The sequence below is a fragment of the Borostomias antarcticus genome, assembly GCF_949987555.1.
Source record: "Borostomias antarcticus genome assembly, chromosome: 2".
Taxonomy (NCBI): Eukaryota; Metazoa; Chordata; class Actinopteri; order Stomiiformes; family Stomiidae; genus Borostomias; species Borostomias antarcticus.
Window position 1 is genome coordinate 13,937,245 of NC_140235.1, and position 18,469 is coordinate 13,955,713.

General features: G+C 43.0%; 1 protein-coding gene across 1 annotated transcript; it reads right to left on the reverse strand.

Moving 5' to 3' along the window:
• Positions 1–13,634: 13,634 nt before the first annotated feature.
• LOC311321393 (uncharacterized protein) lies at positions 13,635–15,921 on the reverse strand (the record flags this gene model as incomplete). The annotated part of the gene is made up of 3 exons (XM_084453369.1): positions 13,635–14,459; positions 14,547–15,467; positions 15,907–15,921. The coding sequence occupies 3 exons, from the start codon at positions 15,919–15,921 to the stop codon at positions 14,172–14,174; spliced, it is 1,224 nt and encodes a 407-aa protein (XP_084309495.1). The 3' UTR covers positions 13,635–14,171.
• Between the last annotated feature and the right edge of the window lie 2,548 nt (positions 15,922–18,469).

Genomic DNA, 18,469 nt, shown 5'->3' on the forward strand with positions numbered 1-18,469 from the left:
AAGGGCTAGCTCACTAGCTTGCCATGTCCCTGTGCTAGGCAGCTGGCTGGATATTAGCTGCCTCGCTAGCTAGTTTAGGAACAAAGGGCTAGCTCACTAGCTAGCCATGTCCCTGTGCTAGGTAGCTGGCTAGATATTAGCTGCCTTGCTGGCTAGTTTAGGAACAAAGGGATAGCTCACTAGCTATAGCCATGTCCCTGTGCTAGGTAGCTGGCTAGTTTAGGAACGAAGGGACAGCTCAGCTAACTAGCATGTTAGCTAACGTTAGCTAGCTAGCCTTTGTTAGTTAGTGCTAGTGCCTTTGTTATGCAAGCTAGACTTAGTCACTTGTTTAGAAAGGAGCTTCTGCTAAACGACTAACGTTAATGTTATGTAAACAGCACAGATAGTATAAGATCAGCTTACCCCAAAGCAAAGCAGAATGCTTGGCGGTGGTGTGAATCTGGTACGTCGTTCGACGCAACTCTGCGCTTGGTAGCAACTTGCTTTGTTACAGTCATCTCTGTATCACAGGTCATCAAGAATAAAACTCCGTGTACGAACGAGTCCTGCTCTGCTGGAGTTTTAGCTGCTCTTAAAACTCTTTCCATGTCCTGGATGCCATCCCCGTCTTCTCTTTAGCAAAAGCTGTAGCATCCATGGTTAAACTTGGGACTGAATGTAAACAAAGCCGGTGTGTTGGGGAAGGGTGGGGGGCGGAGAACCCGGAAGCAATAGCCAATGAAACCAAATCATGCTAATCGATCTGCCCGCCCCCAAACCCGACTCGAAATCAGCTAAAAACGAGCTTAGTTTGCAGACTAATTATACATATTTCGTGAACCTAAAACTGTTGTCTGTTATAGTAAGTGGGTTCTTCACAACTTCAACTTTGGTAATACAAAATAAAACAAAAAACGAAAAAAAAACGTTTTATTTATTTATTTTGCCCTCTAGCGCATTTCGGGGTTTGCCGAGTTGCGGACCAAATCACCAGCCGCTGTCACATATAGATTACTGCGCTCAGACTTGGCTACATTAGCTGGTGCCCCGACTTCAAATTTACTTCCGGGGTTTACGAGTAGCCTACCAGTTGAATGCGTTCCAGAAACAAAACGCAAAACCCCCACGTTCACCACATCTTTACTAACAAATATATTTACAATACTGTTATTTTGCGCATTTGACTTAACAGACACCACGTCTTGACCCGACGTCAGTTACCGAGATAGATAGGCTACTGTAGGCCTAGATATAGGTGTTCGTAATAATTAAATTACATCCAGATGGAGAAAACATGTGTTTGAGAACAAGGTAATAATAACAATTAAACGTTATTTGTATAGCACCTTTCATACAGATAAATTCAGCTCAAAGTGCTTTACAACAGAGCATTTAAATTAAAGAATGTGAAATTTAATGATGCTTCATTCGTAGACTATAGGAGAAAAACACTGAGGCCAGCCTGCTAAATCTACTCAAAGACGCCACCTGGCGGTGGTGCATCACTAAAACGAAATAACACCCGTCTGAAATCCCACGAGATTTCCAACGGGATTTCCCTGCCAAATACCGCGAAGGTGAAATGCTGCAGCATGTGACATTTCTCACTTCCCACATCTGTATGTAGGCTATATTTCCAGGGTTTTCTTTATAGGCCATTATAAGGCTTAGACACTGCACGCAAGCCGTTTGAGCATCACAACAAACATCCCAACAAGGTGCATGCGCGATTGCTGACCAATAATAACTGAGTAGGCTATTTCTGAACGCCATGTAAAAACATTTTGATAACAGATCGATGAATTCTTTAATTTATAGAAATAGCTTTGTTGTGCAACACATGCTCTGCAAATAAGGTCTAAGAGCTAAGAGATATAGCCTACTAGGCAGGGTTGGGAAGGTTACTTTGAAAAAGTAATCCCTTACAGTTACAAGTTACTTGTGAAAAATTGTAGTCAGTAACGTAATCCGATTACCACAATGTAAAAGTAAAGTAAGGGATTACTTTCAGTTACTTTTGGATTACTTTAAATAAAATGTACTGTGTATTTCACCAGATATAAAATGTACTGTGTATTTCACCAGAAATCCTACATTATTTATTCTTTTTCTGTGTTCTAGAGCTGACAACATAGAACAGCAGTTGCCCAGCGCCCGCCCAGTTAGAGCAAGTGTTAATGCCAAGAGGTTAGGGTCCGTGTCATCTTGCCTTGGCTAGTTAATTGCAGTCTGCAAAACACGACACTCGTTGCTAATGTAGCTAACGTTAGGTGTAAACGTCGGAACCAGCTCTAAACTCCAGCTCTAATGCATTCTAAGCAGCTGTGATTGGCGCTATTCAGCTATACAGCTTGCCAGTGGACACACAGCCTTATATATTATGGATAAAGCACCCACTGACCAGTTAGTAATAGCTCTTGAATAATGGTGCGTTCGTTTATAACTGGGAGGTGGCAAATTGCGACTTGCTACTAGGAATGATTAAATAAAACGCTGCGTGAACTCGCACTTCCTCGTCGCAAATTCGGATATGTTTCTCAGCCTCCAGTTGCCGGCTGATGTCAATATCATATCATCATCGTATCATTCGCTATAGCTCGAAGGCACACAGGTCAGAGGTAGGTATTTTGCCACTTGCGACTTGCCACCTCCGACCACAAACGAACGCACCATAACACCGACAGGCACTATTGAGTGAAAATAATCTGAATGGGCGCTTGGGTCTGGTTTTCTGGTTGAACATTAGTGCTACTGTAGAAGCCTACTGCTAGCTAATTTAGCTGTCAGTGGAAGTAAGGTTAACGTTAGCTACCCTAACGTTTGACATTAGCTAACGTTAACAAACCGGCAAATGTTTTTTCAGGTTGGACATTGAGTCCTTGGCCGTCGAGAGGGTTTTGTTGGCTGGGAGGCATAGTTTACACTGTGCTGTAATATTGTTGTGGTTCTGTGACAGGTAAATAAAAAAAATTCTGGTATTTCCAGGATTTTAATGCACATTGCGGTATTTCTGCTATGATGCCCGTGCTGCTCGCTGTCTGTCTGGCAGCTGTGGTCCAACGAGCACATCAGTGGGAATCTTGTTGGCGCGCTGCGCGCAATTGGTAGCCTATTACTAGCCTACTTCTTTTTTTTTTTTTTTTAAAGCTATTTTGTAAAACTGATGAGGAGGCGAGGGGTGATTGTAATCACGCCTGTAATCCCCGTTACTATGCAAATGTAACTGTAATCTAGATTACATATTTTAAATTGTACTGTAACGGATTACAGTTACTGTTTTTTTGTAATCTGATTACGTAACGGCGTTACATGTAATCCGTTACTCCCCAACCCTGCTACTAGGCTATATTAGTCATAGGCCTACCTTCACGATGACATCTGGAAGGCCTGCAATCTTCCTCGAGAGGCTGTCTTTCAAGGCTAGGGTCCTTGACATCTGGACTTCGAGCGTTGGCAATAAAGTCCCATAATTACAGTCATCCCCTTGCAAGATGTCCAACGCTGCTGTAGGCGGCTTCATCACTGAGCAGTATTCCCGCAGAAATTGGTACTCCCTGTCGGTTAGGCACTTGACGCCCAGTTTTATGCACAGGGAATTCAGATCATTCATCGGAATTTCGGTGACTCTGGCAACGGCCTCGTAGAGGGAATTCCATCTTGTAGATGATGGTACCAGCAGCTTTCTCTGGCTGACCTCCTCTACATGTTCTGAGGCAACTGTGGATCGGCTAGCTTTTGTCCAGAGAGAAGTACATTTTGCAATACTACTTCTAAACACAGCCTTTGTGTCCGCACTAGAAGTTAAATATTTATCGACATCAGCGGTGGAAATTAGATTAATTGTGTGCGATGCACATCTGTAGTGCGGAGGTAGTGTATACTGACCATCAGGCTCGGCGAGGGCTTGTGTGAGATCTGTGAAAGTGACTTCCTCGTCATGGACTTCGTCCTCATCTTGTTCAGAATCTGAATCTATCGGTTGTTGATATAGTTTAAACGCCTTGGCGAAATTTGAAGCATTGTCTGTGACAGTGGCAACAACTTTGCCAAGCAGTCCATACGATTAATGAATTTGTTCGATATCCGCGCCAATTACATCAAATGTGTGTCTGCCTCGGACTCTTTTACACGCAAGGGCGGCCTTGTTACGCTTCAAAGTTGAACTACTAATCCAGTGCACTGTAACACCCATAAAGCTTTTGTTATTAGCTGTCCAAATGTCCGCCGTGGTGGACACAAAGTCGACCTCTCTAAGTGTAGCCTTCAAATTATATTCCATCAACGCATACTCCCTTTCTAAGTAGGCCGCAAACGTTTTTCTCTGTGGCAGTCTGGCATTGCTCTTCGTCGGTATTTTCTGTATAATGCGACGAAATGAGGGCGAATCAACTGTGGAAATGGGTAACATCTCCTCTACGATATACCCAGCGACGAGCTTCTTCAGACTGGCCTCGTTCAGCAGTTCACCATATCCTGCTCCAGCATCTCTGAAATCCAGTTTCTGTTGTTTTGACGAGGTAGGCCTAGCATCACTGGCACCAGATGATGAGTCTGAAGCTGGGTTTTCCCCGGCGAGTTTGATGTTGCTGTGCTGTCTCAACAGGTGCTTCATCAAATTGGATGTGGTGTTTTTCGCTGTCTAAAGCGTTTTGCTGGTCACACACAGTTTACAGCGGACGCTAATGTTTTTTGAGTCTCTGATCGATTCAAATTGAAAATAGTGACGGTATTTCCAGCTATCAAAAGCTGTATGTTCGCGCTCCACATCCTCCATGCTTTCTTGTTCGCGAGTTGGCGAGTGACCTCAGTCTGACCCGGTCTGACCTGAAGCGCGTGAAATTCCCGCATGGCACGTAGCCTACGTTAACAAAAAAACATACACAAAACAAATTCATTTCTGATAACCAGTAACGCAGCGTTACTTGACGTAGTAACTGTAATATAATTACTGCTGTGGCAATTGTAATACTTTCCTTTACTCGTTACTGGGAAAAGTAATAAAATTATAGTAACGCGTTACTCAGTAACGCGTTACTGCCCAACACTGATCATTAGTGAAAACACTACAGTACTTTGTGGTCCACCAGGTGCCAAAGGTCAAGTCGACCACAGGTGGTCACTTTTTTGTGTGCCATTCATAACATGCAATACACAACAGTTAGGCAAAGTGCCGAACAAGTAATTGGATTGGCAAAGAGGCATTTGCCTAATAAAACCAGCCCCCCTATTGCTTGGTGTTGTCATTCAGTGTGTCAAGATGTGCTGTCAAATTGTTGTTTGTCAGTGTTTTATGTTTTGTTATGAGCTGGTTAACATGAGCTGGTCATGTAACCTATTTTAGTACTAGTAGTTTGTATTGTTACCTTCTTTCTAATATAGGCTTTACTGTGTTTTTATTATGCTTTTTATTCTTAAGTAGCCTTGTACCACAGGGACCAAATGTGAAAATGTGCCTTTTGGCTAACCCTGACATATTTACAGTAATGTTTATTAATATGCACTATCCCTGACAAAAACATCAAATCAAACTCTATGACTGAAAAGAAGACGGTGTGAACTCAGCGTACTGTTGAGGCCGGAGCTCAGATGCACCAACAGTATGAAGAGCCAACAGGATAAGCAGGTCTGCAGTATGACAGAAGAGAGCATGTGTTATTAATATAGGCTATGGTTGGGTTGGAGAGACAATAGACTGATGACGAAACAATGCTGCATAGGCTAACTTGACCTACCTAGGACATTTGTAGATTTGATAAATGACACTCTCGGTTCACACTGTTTTATCTAATGATGTGATATTAGCTCAGGGGCTGAGATGTGGGGACAGTGACGAGACTCCGCCCCCTCGGGTCAGAGCCGGTCTAGGACAGCGTACTGCTCCCCGGACCACCCACATGCAACCAACCGTGACAACTGCGTCTTTAGCCAACTCAGGATCTGAGATGTGGGGACGGTGGCGTGGTGGCGAGACTCCGTCCCTCAGGTCAGAGGTTGTGGGGGGCAGGTCAGTGATTGCCAGTCCATCCCCATGCACCCCTCATTGAAGACCATGTGTCTATAGCCCACCCCGGGCGGAGCAGTAGCTGTGGAGGTGTTGTATGGACGTTGAGGTTAGAAGCAGTAGCAGTGAAAAGCAAGTACTGCTAGTACTACACTCAAAAATAGATTAGACCACTCATCATAACTCATAGTTTTATTGAGTTCAATAGCTGAGAGGAGAAAATATATTAATATGAGTTTGCAGCTTGAAAAAGAGTGTCATTCTAAATATTTATTTGAATATAAGGAAGGAAGGAAGGAAGGAAGGAAGGAAGGAAGGAAGGAAGGAAGGAAGGAAGGAAAGAAGGAAGGAAGGATGGATGGAAGAAAGGAAGGATGGAAGGAAGGATGGAAGGAAGGAAGGAAGGAAGGAAGGAAGGAAGGAAGGAAGGAAGGAAGGAAGGAAGGAAGGAAGGAAGGAAGGAAGGAAGGAAGGAATATGAATGCTACCACAGTAGTCATAAAAGGGTGCCTGTACAGAGAGGCTGCGCGTGTCCCCAAATTCAAATCTCAACTGACACTGAGCATCCTCTCATTCACTTCAATGGAAAGGCATGCCGGCTTCAGACAGCTCTCTCTCAAAAAGTATAAATGCTACAGCTTAGCTATTGACACCGTAGGAATCCTGAGAACTTGCTGAACATTTGTATGTATAATTGTCTGTGTAGCTTAAAAACTGTAGGCATGGCAACGAGTTAGAAAAAGGGTAAAAATGCAAAATGAGCAGCTCAAAAGTCAGTGTGGGCCAATACGTTTCAATGGAGAGCGCTGTTGCCGAACAAATCGTCATACAGCGAAAACTATAAGTCACACGGCTTAGATACTTACATTGTACGAATCAGCACAGTTGTGTGAACGTTTTAATGTATAATATGTGTATGAGCTGTTAAAACTGTAGGAACGACAGCAGTTTACAAAACGTGTAGATGTTTTCAAAACACAGGCTGCCACACTCTAAATACTGAACATTCCACACATCCACTTCAATGTTAAAAAAGGTCCAAAACAAACTTAAATTACATAAAAACTATAAGGAATTTCAAAAATCTGAATAAATCGTTTACTCAGCTAAAGGTCCTGAACATTTTAAACTTTGAAGGAGGTTTCAAGCACAAAAAATGAAGGAGGAGATAAGTTTCAAAGCTGATGAGGGGTTTCAAGGTCTGCCCGTAGACTTCCATTGTATTTTTTTTTTTTGAAAAAAGCTGAATATTTTAAAAAGTATGAAAGTTATTAAAAATCTGAAAGATATCCCATAAAGACCTTAACAAGCTGAACATTTTGATAGTTGAATGGTTTCTGTAGCTCAAAGTATGAAGGAGTTGAAGGCTGAAGAAGGTTTCAAAACTCCCCCATTGACTTCCATTCAAAATAATTGTTGAAAAAGTTGAATATTTTAAAAAGTATAAAAGGTATAAAAAATCTGAAAGGATTCCGCGCATGTCCTTAACAAGCTGAACATTTTGATACTTGAATGGTTTAAGTGGCTCAAAGTATGAAGGAGCTACAGAGAGCCAAAAAACGTACGGAAGAAGAAGTAAAAAAAAAAAAAAAGAACTGGATAACAATAGTGTGAATGCTCTAAAGCATTCACACTAAATAATAATAAAGAACTGGATAACAATAGTGTGAATGCTGAATCAGCATTCACACTAATAAAGAAAGAAAGAAATAGTGGGAATATCACAAGTTGGGCTAGCTTCTGCAAGCTAGCCCACCTAAGAAAGAAAGAAAGAAAGAAAGAAAGAAAGAAAGAAAGAAAGAAAGAAAGAAAGAAAGAAAGAAAGAAAGAAATAGTGGGAATATCACAAGTTGGGCTAGCTTCTGCAAGCTAGCCCACCTAATAATGAAAGAAAGAAATAGTGGGAATATCACAAGTTGGGCTAGCTTCTGCAAGCTAGCCCACCTAATTAGAAAAGGTACAAGAACCGCCAGTGCTCGGGCCCTAATAATAATCCTTCGAATTTCAATAGGGCCTCGCACCGCCAGTGCTCGGGCCCTAATAATCCTTAGAATTTCAATAGGGCCTCGCACCGCCAGTGCTCGGGCCCTAATAATAATCCTTTGAATTTCAATAGGGCCTCGCACCGCCAGTGCTCGGGCCCTAATAATCCTTTGAATTTCAATAGGGCCTCGCACCGCCAGTGCTAGGGCCCTAATAATAATCCTTACAATTTCAATAGGGCCTCGCACCGCCAGTGCTCGGGCCCTAATAATCATCCTTACAATTTCAATAGGGCCTCGCACCGCCAGTGCTCGGACCCTAATTATAGGTCTTTTGACCATACAGGTGCATGGCTTGTTTGCCCACTAGATGGAGACATTATTGTATCCACTCTACCATGGTTTGTAGAGAGCTTACTTTGGTCAATCATTGATACACATGGTGTGACATTGGTAGCGCTAGATATGTCTGTACTTCATCATTCATTATAGGACATTGGACCATACAGGTGCATGGACTTGTTTAGTAACTAGCAAATGTTGCGTCTAAAGCCCCAGACGCACTGGAAGAGTCAATTGACGCATTTCATTTGACTCGCCTCATTTGACGCTCCTACGGCGCACTGCAGGCGTCAGCTTTGATAGGGAGCTGATTTCATTTAGATTGATTTGTCCCCATTTGACGCTCCAAAATGTAAACAAGTTCGGAGTAGAAGCGTCAAGGCAGTTTGACCTCAAAACGCTTTTGGTGCGTGATCGGCCATTTAATACAATTGGTGTACTCCAAAACGCTAGCGTCAGACTCTTCCAGTGCGTCTGGGGCTTAAGGGTCACGCCTCTCGACTCCAGATTGCCGGCATGCTATATAAAATCACACATCATGCTGTCTTTCTTTGTTTCATTATAAACAAACAAAGCCAGAAAATTGAGGGGTCTTCTATATGGCAATATAATAGGATCTCTGTATAAAAACGCCTAGTGAGAGGCAGGGGGCTTGATACCACAAGAGAACATGCATAATGGGCGGGGGCCAACATGTTTAAATGTGTACAGTACTTGTTATCTCGGCTGTGTACTTACATGTACTACTCGTAGTCCTGTTGGAATGTGAACCTTTGCCCCAGTCAGTTCCAGTGAAGGGTACTTTCTGCACAACATTGTGAAGCATTGCAGTGGTTACATGAATAACAATAATGACTTTGTGTGAACTAGACTGCACAGCATAGGCTACCCAAGAAAATGGCTGCTTTCTTTTGCTCTTTTTGGTCACAATCCAGCACATGTAACATCCGGGGGAATCTAAGCACAATTAGGCTACCCTGACAAACACTCTGCTCATACATTGTTTCCTGTCATAGACTGTTAGAGAAGGAAAGAGATGGAAACTATCTCTTTTCCTCCCTTCACTCTACGGCCCCTGGAGGCCCCTGGCTCTGCCCCACCATCTGGTGCTGGGGCCCAGTGCCGCGGTTGTCAGTACCCAGGTGACAGACACCATCCTCCAGCCCTGCCTTGGCCCCCTCTCTGGTGCTGCATATTAAACAGCCGTCTGTCTCTCTTTTTGTCCCTCTAGACCAGGGGTGGCCAACCAGTCAGAGACTAAGAGCCACAAAAATTACTGTGGTACCACCCAGAGCCACACCATATATACCAGCGTTTCTCAACCTTTTTTTCAGTCACCGCACCCTTCATAAGTACTTAAAATCCCAAGGCACCCATTTTAAAATAAGAAGAAAAACATTATTGTCCATTAAATATACATTTAAAGTTAATTTATTTAAAATTAATACATACAACAAGATATTTTCTGACATAATATATTTTTGACTGGGCTGGGTTAGGCTGGACTGGGCTGGGTTAGGCTGGGCTGGACTGGGTTATGCTGGACTGGGCTGGGTTAGGCTGAACTGGGCTGGGTTGGGCTGGGCTGGACTGGACTGGGTTGGGCTGGGCTCGAGATTTGAGGCTTTGAAATGTCCCAATGATGTCTGGCATATCAGACAGAATGGCTTACCATTACATTCTATGAAGAAAAAATTACTCTCCCCACTCGGGTAAAAAATGTCCTGTGTTCGTCTTCATATTTTCTTTTAGCTGCGCATTTCTTTCCAGCCATTCTTTGGTTGTGTACAGTAGCCTAGGCTACGTTAGCTTTTGTCGTAAAAGAGAATGACCCACGCAAAGCAAATTATTTTGTTTACAATAGGTGCGTTTACATGACAAATATTTTTAAATCTGGTTGGTTTCAAGCTGATTTCAGCTTGAGCGTATACATGGGATACAAAGTAAACTGGTTGGATGTTTACATGCGACGACGAAACAAATGTTTCGAACGCGCACGCAGCCGTGAGTGATTGCGTTACGATGGTTACAAACATCTGACTACGGAACTGTCGAGCATGCCTTGATTAGTCAAGTCTTGAACATGCGCAAAATGAACGCAGAACGCAGCATCAATCCGTTTCAAGGTAGTATACATGACGGACCAAACGGTTTCGAAAAGGTTGAAACTACCTCCTTGAAAGCGATTGGAATTTCAATCGGGTTGGGGCATTTCAGTCGGATTGAGGTGTTTATATGACATATTTTCAATCGGTTTGGTCTTCCAAACCTATTTGAAACCGATTCAAACTGTCCATGTAAAAGCACCTAATAATTTTGTTACCAAGGTGATTTGCTACCTATATGATTAGTTTGAAGTGGTTCTCACGCGACTTCCTCACTAGCGAAACGAATCATGATTTTATGACAAATCTGCAATAAACTAAAATGGGCGGGAAGAAATGCACATCGAAACTAGAGAGAGAGAAACGTTCTTATGGAATGAATGAATTTATTTTTTAATGAAAGGATGGAAGAGCCGCAAGCCAACTTTTTGGGGGGATGGATGGAGGAGCCGCACATTGACGGGCAAAGAGCCGCATGCGGCTCGCGAGCTGCGGGTTGGCCACCCCTGCTCTAGACTGTTTCCACTCAACTCTCTCTTCCTACCTCTGTCTTACCCTGTAACCGATTACTGCCTCGTTCAACCAACCAAGTACCACTCAACCGGTCCGCTCACTAAATGAAAAAAGCTGTGGGTGCTGAAAGCAGGAAAGAAGGAACACAGGGGAAAGAGAGAGACAGCTTGTGTCCTATGATGATGTAGAGATGGGACCTGTGGTACGAGAGGGGCAAGGAGAGAGAGAGAGAGAGAGAGAGGAGAGTGTGAGATCCAAAGAGAAAGAAGGGGAGGGCCAGAGAAATAGAGAGAGAGAGAAGGAGTGTCAGATCCAAAGAGAAAGAAGGGGAGGGCCAGAGAAATAGAGAGAGAGTGGCTCCAGGGACGGACCGACAGGGGCGTTTGGAGGAGCCTCATTTTCTAACGCCATCTGTTCCTAGTCCCTGAGTTGAAAGCTCCACTTATGTCAAACCTCCCACCGCCACGTGCGCAGGGCAGAGAGACCCTGGATATCTAATGAGTCTTCCTCTCTCCCCACTGTCATCTCCCTCTCCACGGCGTAGCAGCTCCCTGGTTCTCTACCCACCCACACCTTCCCATCCTCTGCATGCTGTCAACACTGAGCATAATCCACACTTTGGTAGTACAAGCTGAGACAGATGAAGCCGCCTGCTCATTTGTAGGTCACGGTGGAGCGCAGTCTCTGTTGTACTGTGCTATAGAAATGTATGTATAAAAGACATTACTGTGTTTGGTTTCACTGCATCTATTCTAATTATATGAAATCCATATGCATATCTACCACAAATAGCTTCCCTGGGTTCTCTAAACCATTTCAGCCTCTAGGCTTTCATTAACTTCATGTGTCCTGTGTCTTGGAATTGATCATTCATTCAATCTTTATTTATACAGGGAGTCATACAGAAGCCAAGGCCAATCTCTTCTAAAATATAAGTCATAGGCTACTTTAGACATCAACAAATATGCACACACACATATACAACAATACAATGCAAATACAAATTCAACACAATGAAATACAAAATACGCATCAATACAACTAGGAATGGTGTTCAGAGAGCACAGATCTCCGCCCATGAATGCATTTTGTGGCTCTGTGCGCGTGCACGAGCAGGACATGTTTGGTATTGCTGCATTAGGTCGAGAGCTTTATATCAGTCCAAACCCTGTCTCTGTGACCTTCCCATGTTGAGATATGGCTGTTTCAATTCCCCCCGCTGACAATGGATGGGGGAAATTTTGGCCTCTGAGCCAAGTCCAAATGAGGTGAATGGGTTCTAAGGTGGCCCAGGCTACACCCCTCCATCGAGTTTCATGAAAATTGGTCTTGTAGTTTTTGCGTAATTCTGCTAACAAACCATTAAACCAACCAACCAATACACGCCACTGAAAACATTACCTCTAGCGCTAAGCTGTCGCTGGGGCGGAGGTCATAAATCATGCAGTCTGTGCTTGGTATTGGCTGTACAGCGATTGTTGCCAGGTGTGGGCCAGGGTTTGCCTTCCAGAAAACGAAGATGAGATGAAAAATGTGTCAAGGAATTTTCCTCCAGTTTTTTCCTGTCACTTTGTGGGGCAAACTACGGCCTCTCACGAGTTGTCTCATCTGGCCTACATTTAAGAGTTGAAAAGTGTGTCAAATCCCAGGGTTCAAGACCAAAAATACAACCCTGTCTATGCGTACAGTGCCTCAGTTATTCTTACAGAGCCTACACTCCATGGCGTGAGGGTGCGACAATACTCGGGGGGGGGGGGGGGGGGGGGGGTCTGTATAGAATTTGAAAGACAAGGTTACAGCCAAGGCCATCTGACAGTTTATATCTTTTTTCTTTTCAGATCTGAGTGAAATATGTTGAGTGGTGGTGGTGATGGAGGGATAGAATATTCAATATAGTGAGTTTATCTCCACAAATTAAACCTGATTGTTGAAATTGCAAGGTTCAGTTCCTCCATGAAATGGGTTGTGGCTAAAGGGATTCCATCCCAGAGTGAGAGTAAAGTATGGACCGAGAAAGACAGAAAGAGACACCCTGAGGACAGATGGTTCCTGTCATTTTAATCACTTCATTTACTCGTTCTCACGCTCTCAGGGTATTTGTATGCAAATTAACTGAAAGGGTCATACAACAAAGAGAGAGAGATATTTTGTTTCAACACTATTTATAAACAAGAGTAGGTAAGAGGTAGGCAACAAGAGTCTTGGTGCAAAACAATCTGGTCTTCACAAGACCAGTATATCCCATCTATTTCAGCTCCTAGCCATCTGACTGAACAAAATAATGCAGATGTCAAGCACATGCGTCAGTCCTTCCTCACTGATAAGGAGAGAGAGCCCTCTGGTGGAGAGTTGTGTAAAAGCAGCCTTTAAACTTGTTTCAATCCTTCCAAACCTCCCCTAGTTATTCATCAGCATTCCATTAAACAGACATTTGAAACTCATGCTTATGTGTGATATACAAGACAAAAATTTTATATCTGCAATAGATGTCTTTATTGTCACACCCTCACACCATTTTGGCACATAGGCTACAATTGTTGGAAAACAGAACAGATCTACTTTCAATAGAATTGAAGATACTCAATATGGGGTGATAAGCGAGTGGTTGCCTTGTATAATCCGGTAGTGGATATTAGTGCACCAACAAAATTAGGTACAGGCGTTCTGCAGCCCTTCCTGCCATTATGTCTTGCAGTGCACAGGTCACTGATATCCCTGCAACTGAATTCAAGCTGAAGTATCTAACTGCCTGCTCCAAACTAGCAGTGTGGAACAATTCTGACAGGATAAATTCCATCTGAAGGACAAATACACGACCCAATTTGTTCTGGAAGTTAACAACAATGAATGTCTTTAGACATTGGGTCTTATGAACAATTTTTTCAACTGCAACTTAGGCACTTCAAGCGAGCTTCTCTCCTTCTCCCTCTGCGTTTACTGGCATCCTTCTCTTCCTCCTCAGGATCTAAGTTAGTCAGAGGACAGCTCCTCCTCTGGATCAAAGTTATTTAGTCAGAGGACGGACATCAACCTTTATGTCATTTCCTCACTGGCCGCTGTACCTCACCTCTCTCTCCTCAGCTCCCCTCCTGTGGTATCTACTATCAGTAACAGAGGTAACACAATGTGCTTTACAGAGAAGAAGGGAGGTTGGCATAGGTCCCACCCATACATATTCCAGAGGGAAGAAAAAAACAACAGAATCACCCTGAATCTGCAGTCGGCTCTCCCAGCCTCCGTCCGCCATCAACCTTCTTCCTCCCCTTCCCTGTCTGCTTCAGTTCTGCTGTGGGCCTCTCCACTGTCAGTCCCTTGTTCTGGACTGTGGTAGCTGAGCCTCTGCTCTGCCGATTCATTATCTGAGCCTGGGCTGTGCTGGATCTCCTCCTGGTGGTAGCGTCTGATGTGGTTCTTCAGGCTGACATTGTGGTTGAAGCTCTTTGGGCAGAGCCGGCACTGGTAGGGCTTCTCCCCAGTGTGTATGCGCGTGTGACACTTGAGCTGGGAGGCCTGAGCAAACAGACGACTGCACACCTGTGGGTGAATGTTAATTATCAGTTCAAAGCATTTTTAGTTTGCAAATACATTGTCATGTTGCTCGAGACACAAACACCTGCTCACCTGGCATTTGAAGGGTTTGTTACTGCTGTGGGACAACACATGCCTCCCCAGCAAGCTGTGTACTGGAAAAACTTTATAGCAAGTCGGACACTCGTATTTCTTTGGATGCTGCTCTTTGAGATGGTTATTACGTTGAACTTGTCTACGAAATGTCTGAGGGCATTCTGAGCACAGGTAGGGCTGCCCCCTAGGGTGGCTCTTCTGGTGGATTTGTTTTTCCTGCATTGTGTGATACAGCTGGAGACAGAACTTGCAACGATAAGCTTTACCCTTACAAGCTGTACTTCTGTGGGCATCCAGGCAGGATTCAGACACAAAAAATCTGTCACAGTCAGGGCATTGAAACTTCTTCCTTGGATCACACCTGTGGATCGTGGTAGAGTAGAGGACTCCACATTCCGGACAAAGTACCCTCTGACCCAACAGTTTAGTTGGAATTCTTCCGTACTTTCCAAAATGAATCTCCTTGTTGACACCTCTTTTCTTCTTCTGTGCCTCTTCCTCCTCCTCTTCCTCCTCCATTTCCCACTCATCATCATCCTCTTCCTCCATCTCCCACTCATCATCCTCCTCTTCCTCCTCCTCATCACCATCCTCATTCGTTTTCAAATTCTCATCCCAGTCCCCCTCCTCCCGCTCCTCATCCTCATTCTCCTTCATGGCTGCTTCTTCCTCATCGTCTTTCTCCACCTCTTCCTTGGAATAGCTAGAGTCTCTACTCATCTCTAGCTCCAGTCCAATCATTTCACTCTTCATCACTGCCTCATTAGTTCCCTCCTCTCCTCCACCTACAAGATCCTGCTCCCCGCTGGGGGCTGTGTTTGTCTCATTGTCAGTCACCTCTTCCTTCACGACAATCCTCAGAGCACCTGTCCATGCCTGGTCCTCTTCTCTCACCTCACAAGGCAGAGACGCCAACTCCTTAGCCCAAGCAGAAACAGAAAACGTGCATTAAAACTCTTGGCTAGACACAAAATATCTTTTCCCAAGCGGTATAGTAGCACAATGTACTGTAGCTAATCGCAGCACAGATGGTGTTACATGTTATTGTCAACTATACCTGTGCAATATTAGCTGTGTTTCCATTACACTTTTACGCAAAAGAAAAGTGATATTTCTAAAGTTTCGACAAAGTACAATTGCGACTTGCAGGTGTTTCCATTGAAAGGTGTTTTGCGCAAGAGCCGTAATTCTCGTAGTCTAGTCTCGCGACGCCACACAATTCACACCAGGAAGTAAACTATGGATGTATTAAGTAAACAAACCGTTGTAATATTTGAATTTTATTTTAGCTTTCCCCTCGGCTCTGCTCTTAAACCGCGTGTTTCTCAGCTAAGTATCGTTGCTTAGGGTCTTCCACTTGCTCCGGAGGCATATCGCGTCATTTTTTGAAGCGAGCAAATCAGGTGACCCCTACCTCTTCTTCTCCTGCCTAAATTCGAAAAAGTGTTTCCATTACACTTTTGCGATATACTTCTATATCGAAACTTCTGAAAAACCACCTCATGAGAGCGTAAAAACGTTTTATCAAAATTTTAGAGGTTTAGAAGCGTTTCCATTACCAATTTTTTATTGTGATATTTAGGTTTTGCGCAATTCCAGGTGTAATGGAAATGCGATTATTGTGTATAAAAGTACATTGGAAGACATTGTTATATGTCTGCTTTATAAAGAGATTGGGTCAAGAGATGAATACACACCTGAACACTGATCCCACTTTGTATGACTGTTTCGTAGATCTTGCTTGGTTGGCTGTTCCATGTGTTAAGATGATGACAGTTTTGGCATCTTTGAACCACCATAAAGCACCTCCAGTCCCCGTCCATATCAGTCACACAGTCTCCCCTACACTGGCCACATGTCCTGAACAACTGCAGCAGACAGTCCAGATTCACTGTAACCTCCTGTAGAGCGAAGCTAGAAGGCCTATTATTTTCGAAGAAACCCAAAACACTTGAGGTTTTCTTAACTGGAGCTTTCAATTGAGTAAGATTGGTGGCCGGTCTGCCAATCACTGAAGCAGTTTGCTGAACTGTTCTTTCTGTCTGTATGTAAAAAAAAGAAAAAAAAGTAGGTCATAGGTATTATTTTCAGTACAGTTGCAGATTTCCAGAAACAATCAGAACCCATTTCCATGGAAGTATTGAGGAACTGTTTGGGTATAAATGGTATTTCTTAACCTGTCAAAGTTTGAAAATGTGTGTTTGGTCGATCATATCTCTGTTACCACTGATCATTAGCATTGTTATGCATCTTATATCATTGGAAAGCATGTTCATTTCCCTTTACAATGATGTTCCATTTGTAAGGATCATGCATTTGTGGTATGAGCAGCACAGCTGATATTCAAGATTCAAGATCCAAGATCCGTTTATTCACCATGTACATAGTTTACACATACAAGGAATTTCACTAGGGTAATGGAATGACAAGGAAGTGGAAGGAGTTAACAGTAGTCACTGGGGTGCTTGCATTTTTCTGAAGTCTATAACCATCTCCACTGTCTTGAGATAGTTTAGCTCTAGGTTGTGTGTAACAAGTGAAATGTGCCAGATTTCCCTGTCAATGTTAACAGTTTATGTTGGTATGGACTCTTGTTATTGGGGGCCAAGCAGCGAAGCTGCATAGGCCACCATTATGTTTCTACGTTTTCTTATTAGGTGGGCTATTTTGTAGAAGCAAGCCCAACTTGTGATATTCCCACTATTTCTTTCTTTCTTTCTTTCTTTCTTTCTTTCTTTCTTTCTTTCTTTCTTTCTTTCTTTCTTTCTTTCTTTCTTTCTTTCTTTCTTATTATTCTCCTCAGTTTTTTGCCGCTTTATAACTTCTTAATACTTTGTGCTAGAAACTTCATTCAAACTGTAAAATGTTCATGATGTTAAAGTCGCACTGAAATGAAAAAAGCATTCTGTTCACATAATTGGTCATAGTGTTCACCTATTCAACAATTTTTTTTTTTTTTGTAATCTTATATCAAAGTATATAATTTTTTACTTCCTGGAAAACGGTAGGTCACTTAGATTATAGGCCAATAATCTCACGACATTCACACTTCAATCAACGCTATCCTTCTATCGAATCTGTCTAAAGTTCTTAAAACCCGTCCACTTCCCGTCCAACCAAATTCCTCTAAACATATGTCCCACCCTCATAGCTTGTTTGCGTCGGAAATACATCAAACTAGGGTAGGTAGATGATCTGAAACGTCCGTTTCAGTGCGACTTTAAGCTCTTGCGCAGATGTATTCAGATTTTTTATAGTTTTTATAGTTTTTTAGTAATTTAACTTTTAATAGTATTTTTTGGGCCATTGAAACTGCTTGTGGAATGTTCAGTATCATTATGTTTTAAGAGTGGTGGCAGCTGTTGCTTTGAAAATATTCACACATTTTGTAAACTGCTGGCACTCCTACAGTTTTGACAGCTCACACACGTTATACATCAAAATGTTCACACAACTGTGCCGATTCGTACAATGCAAGTATCTAAGCTGTGTGACTTATAGTTTTCGCTGTATGACGATTTGTTCGGCAACTGCGCTCCTCATTGAAACGTATGGCGAGTGAGTCAGCAAATGTTCTGTGCTTAGGTGCTGTTAGCTGTGCTGCTGTGCTGTGGTTGCTATGGTGACAGTTCACAGGAGAGAGCTTGAAGGTATCTTAAAGAGATTTGCGTTATGACCATTTGTTTGAGGACCATGCTCATCATTCAAACTAATGGCACTCCACTCTAGCTTTTGTGCTGCTCATTCTGAATTCATACCCATTTTCTAACCTGTCACCACTCCTAAAGTTTTTAAGCTAAAAGGACATATTATATCTCAAAATGTTCAGCTGGTTCCCAGGATCCCTATGATGTAGACATCTAAGCTGTGACATTTATACTTTTTGAGCTGGAGCTGTCTGAAGCTGGTCATGCTTTCCC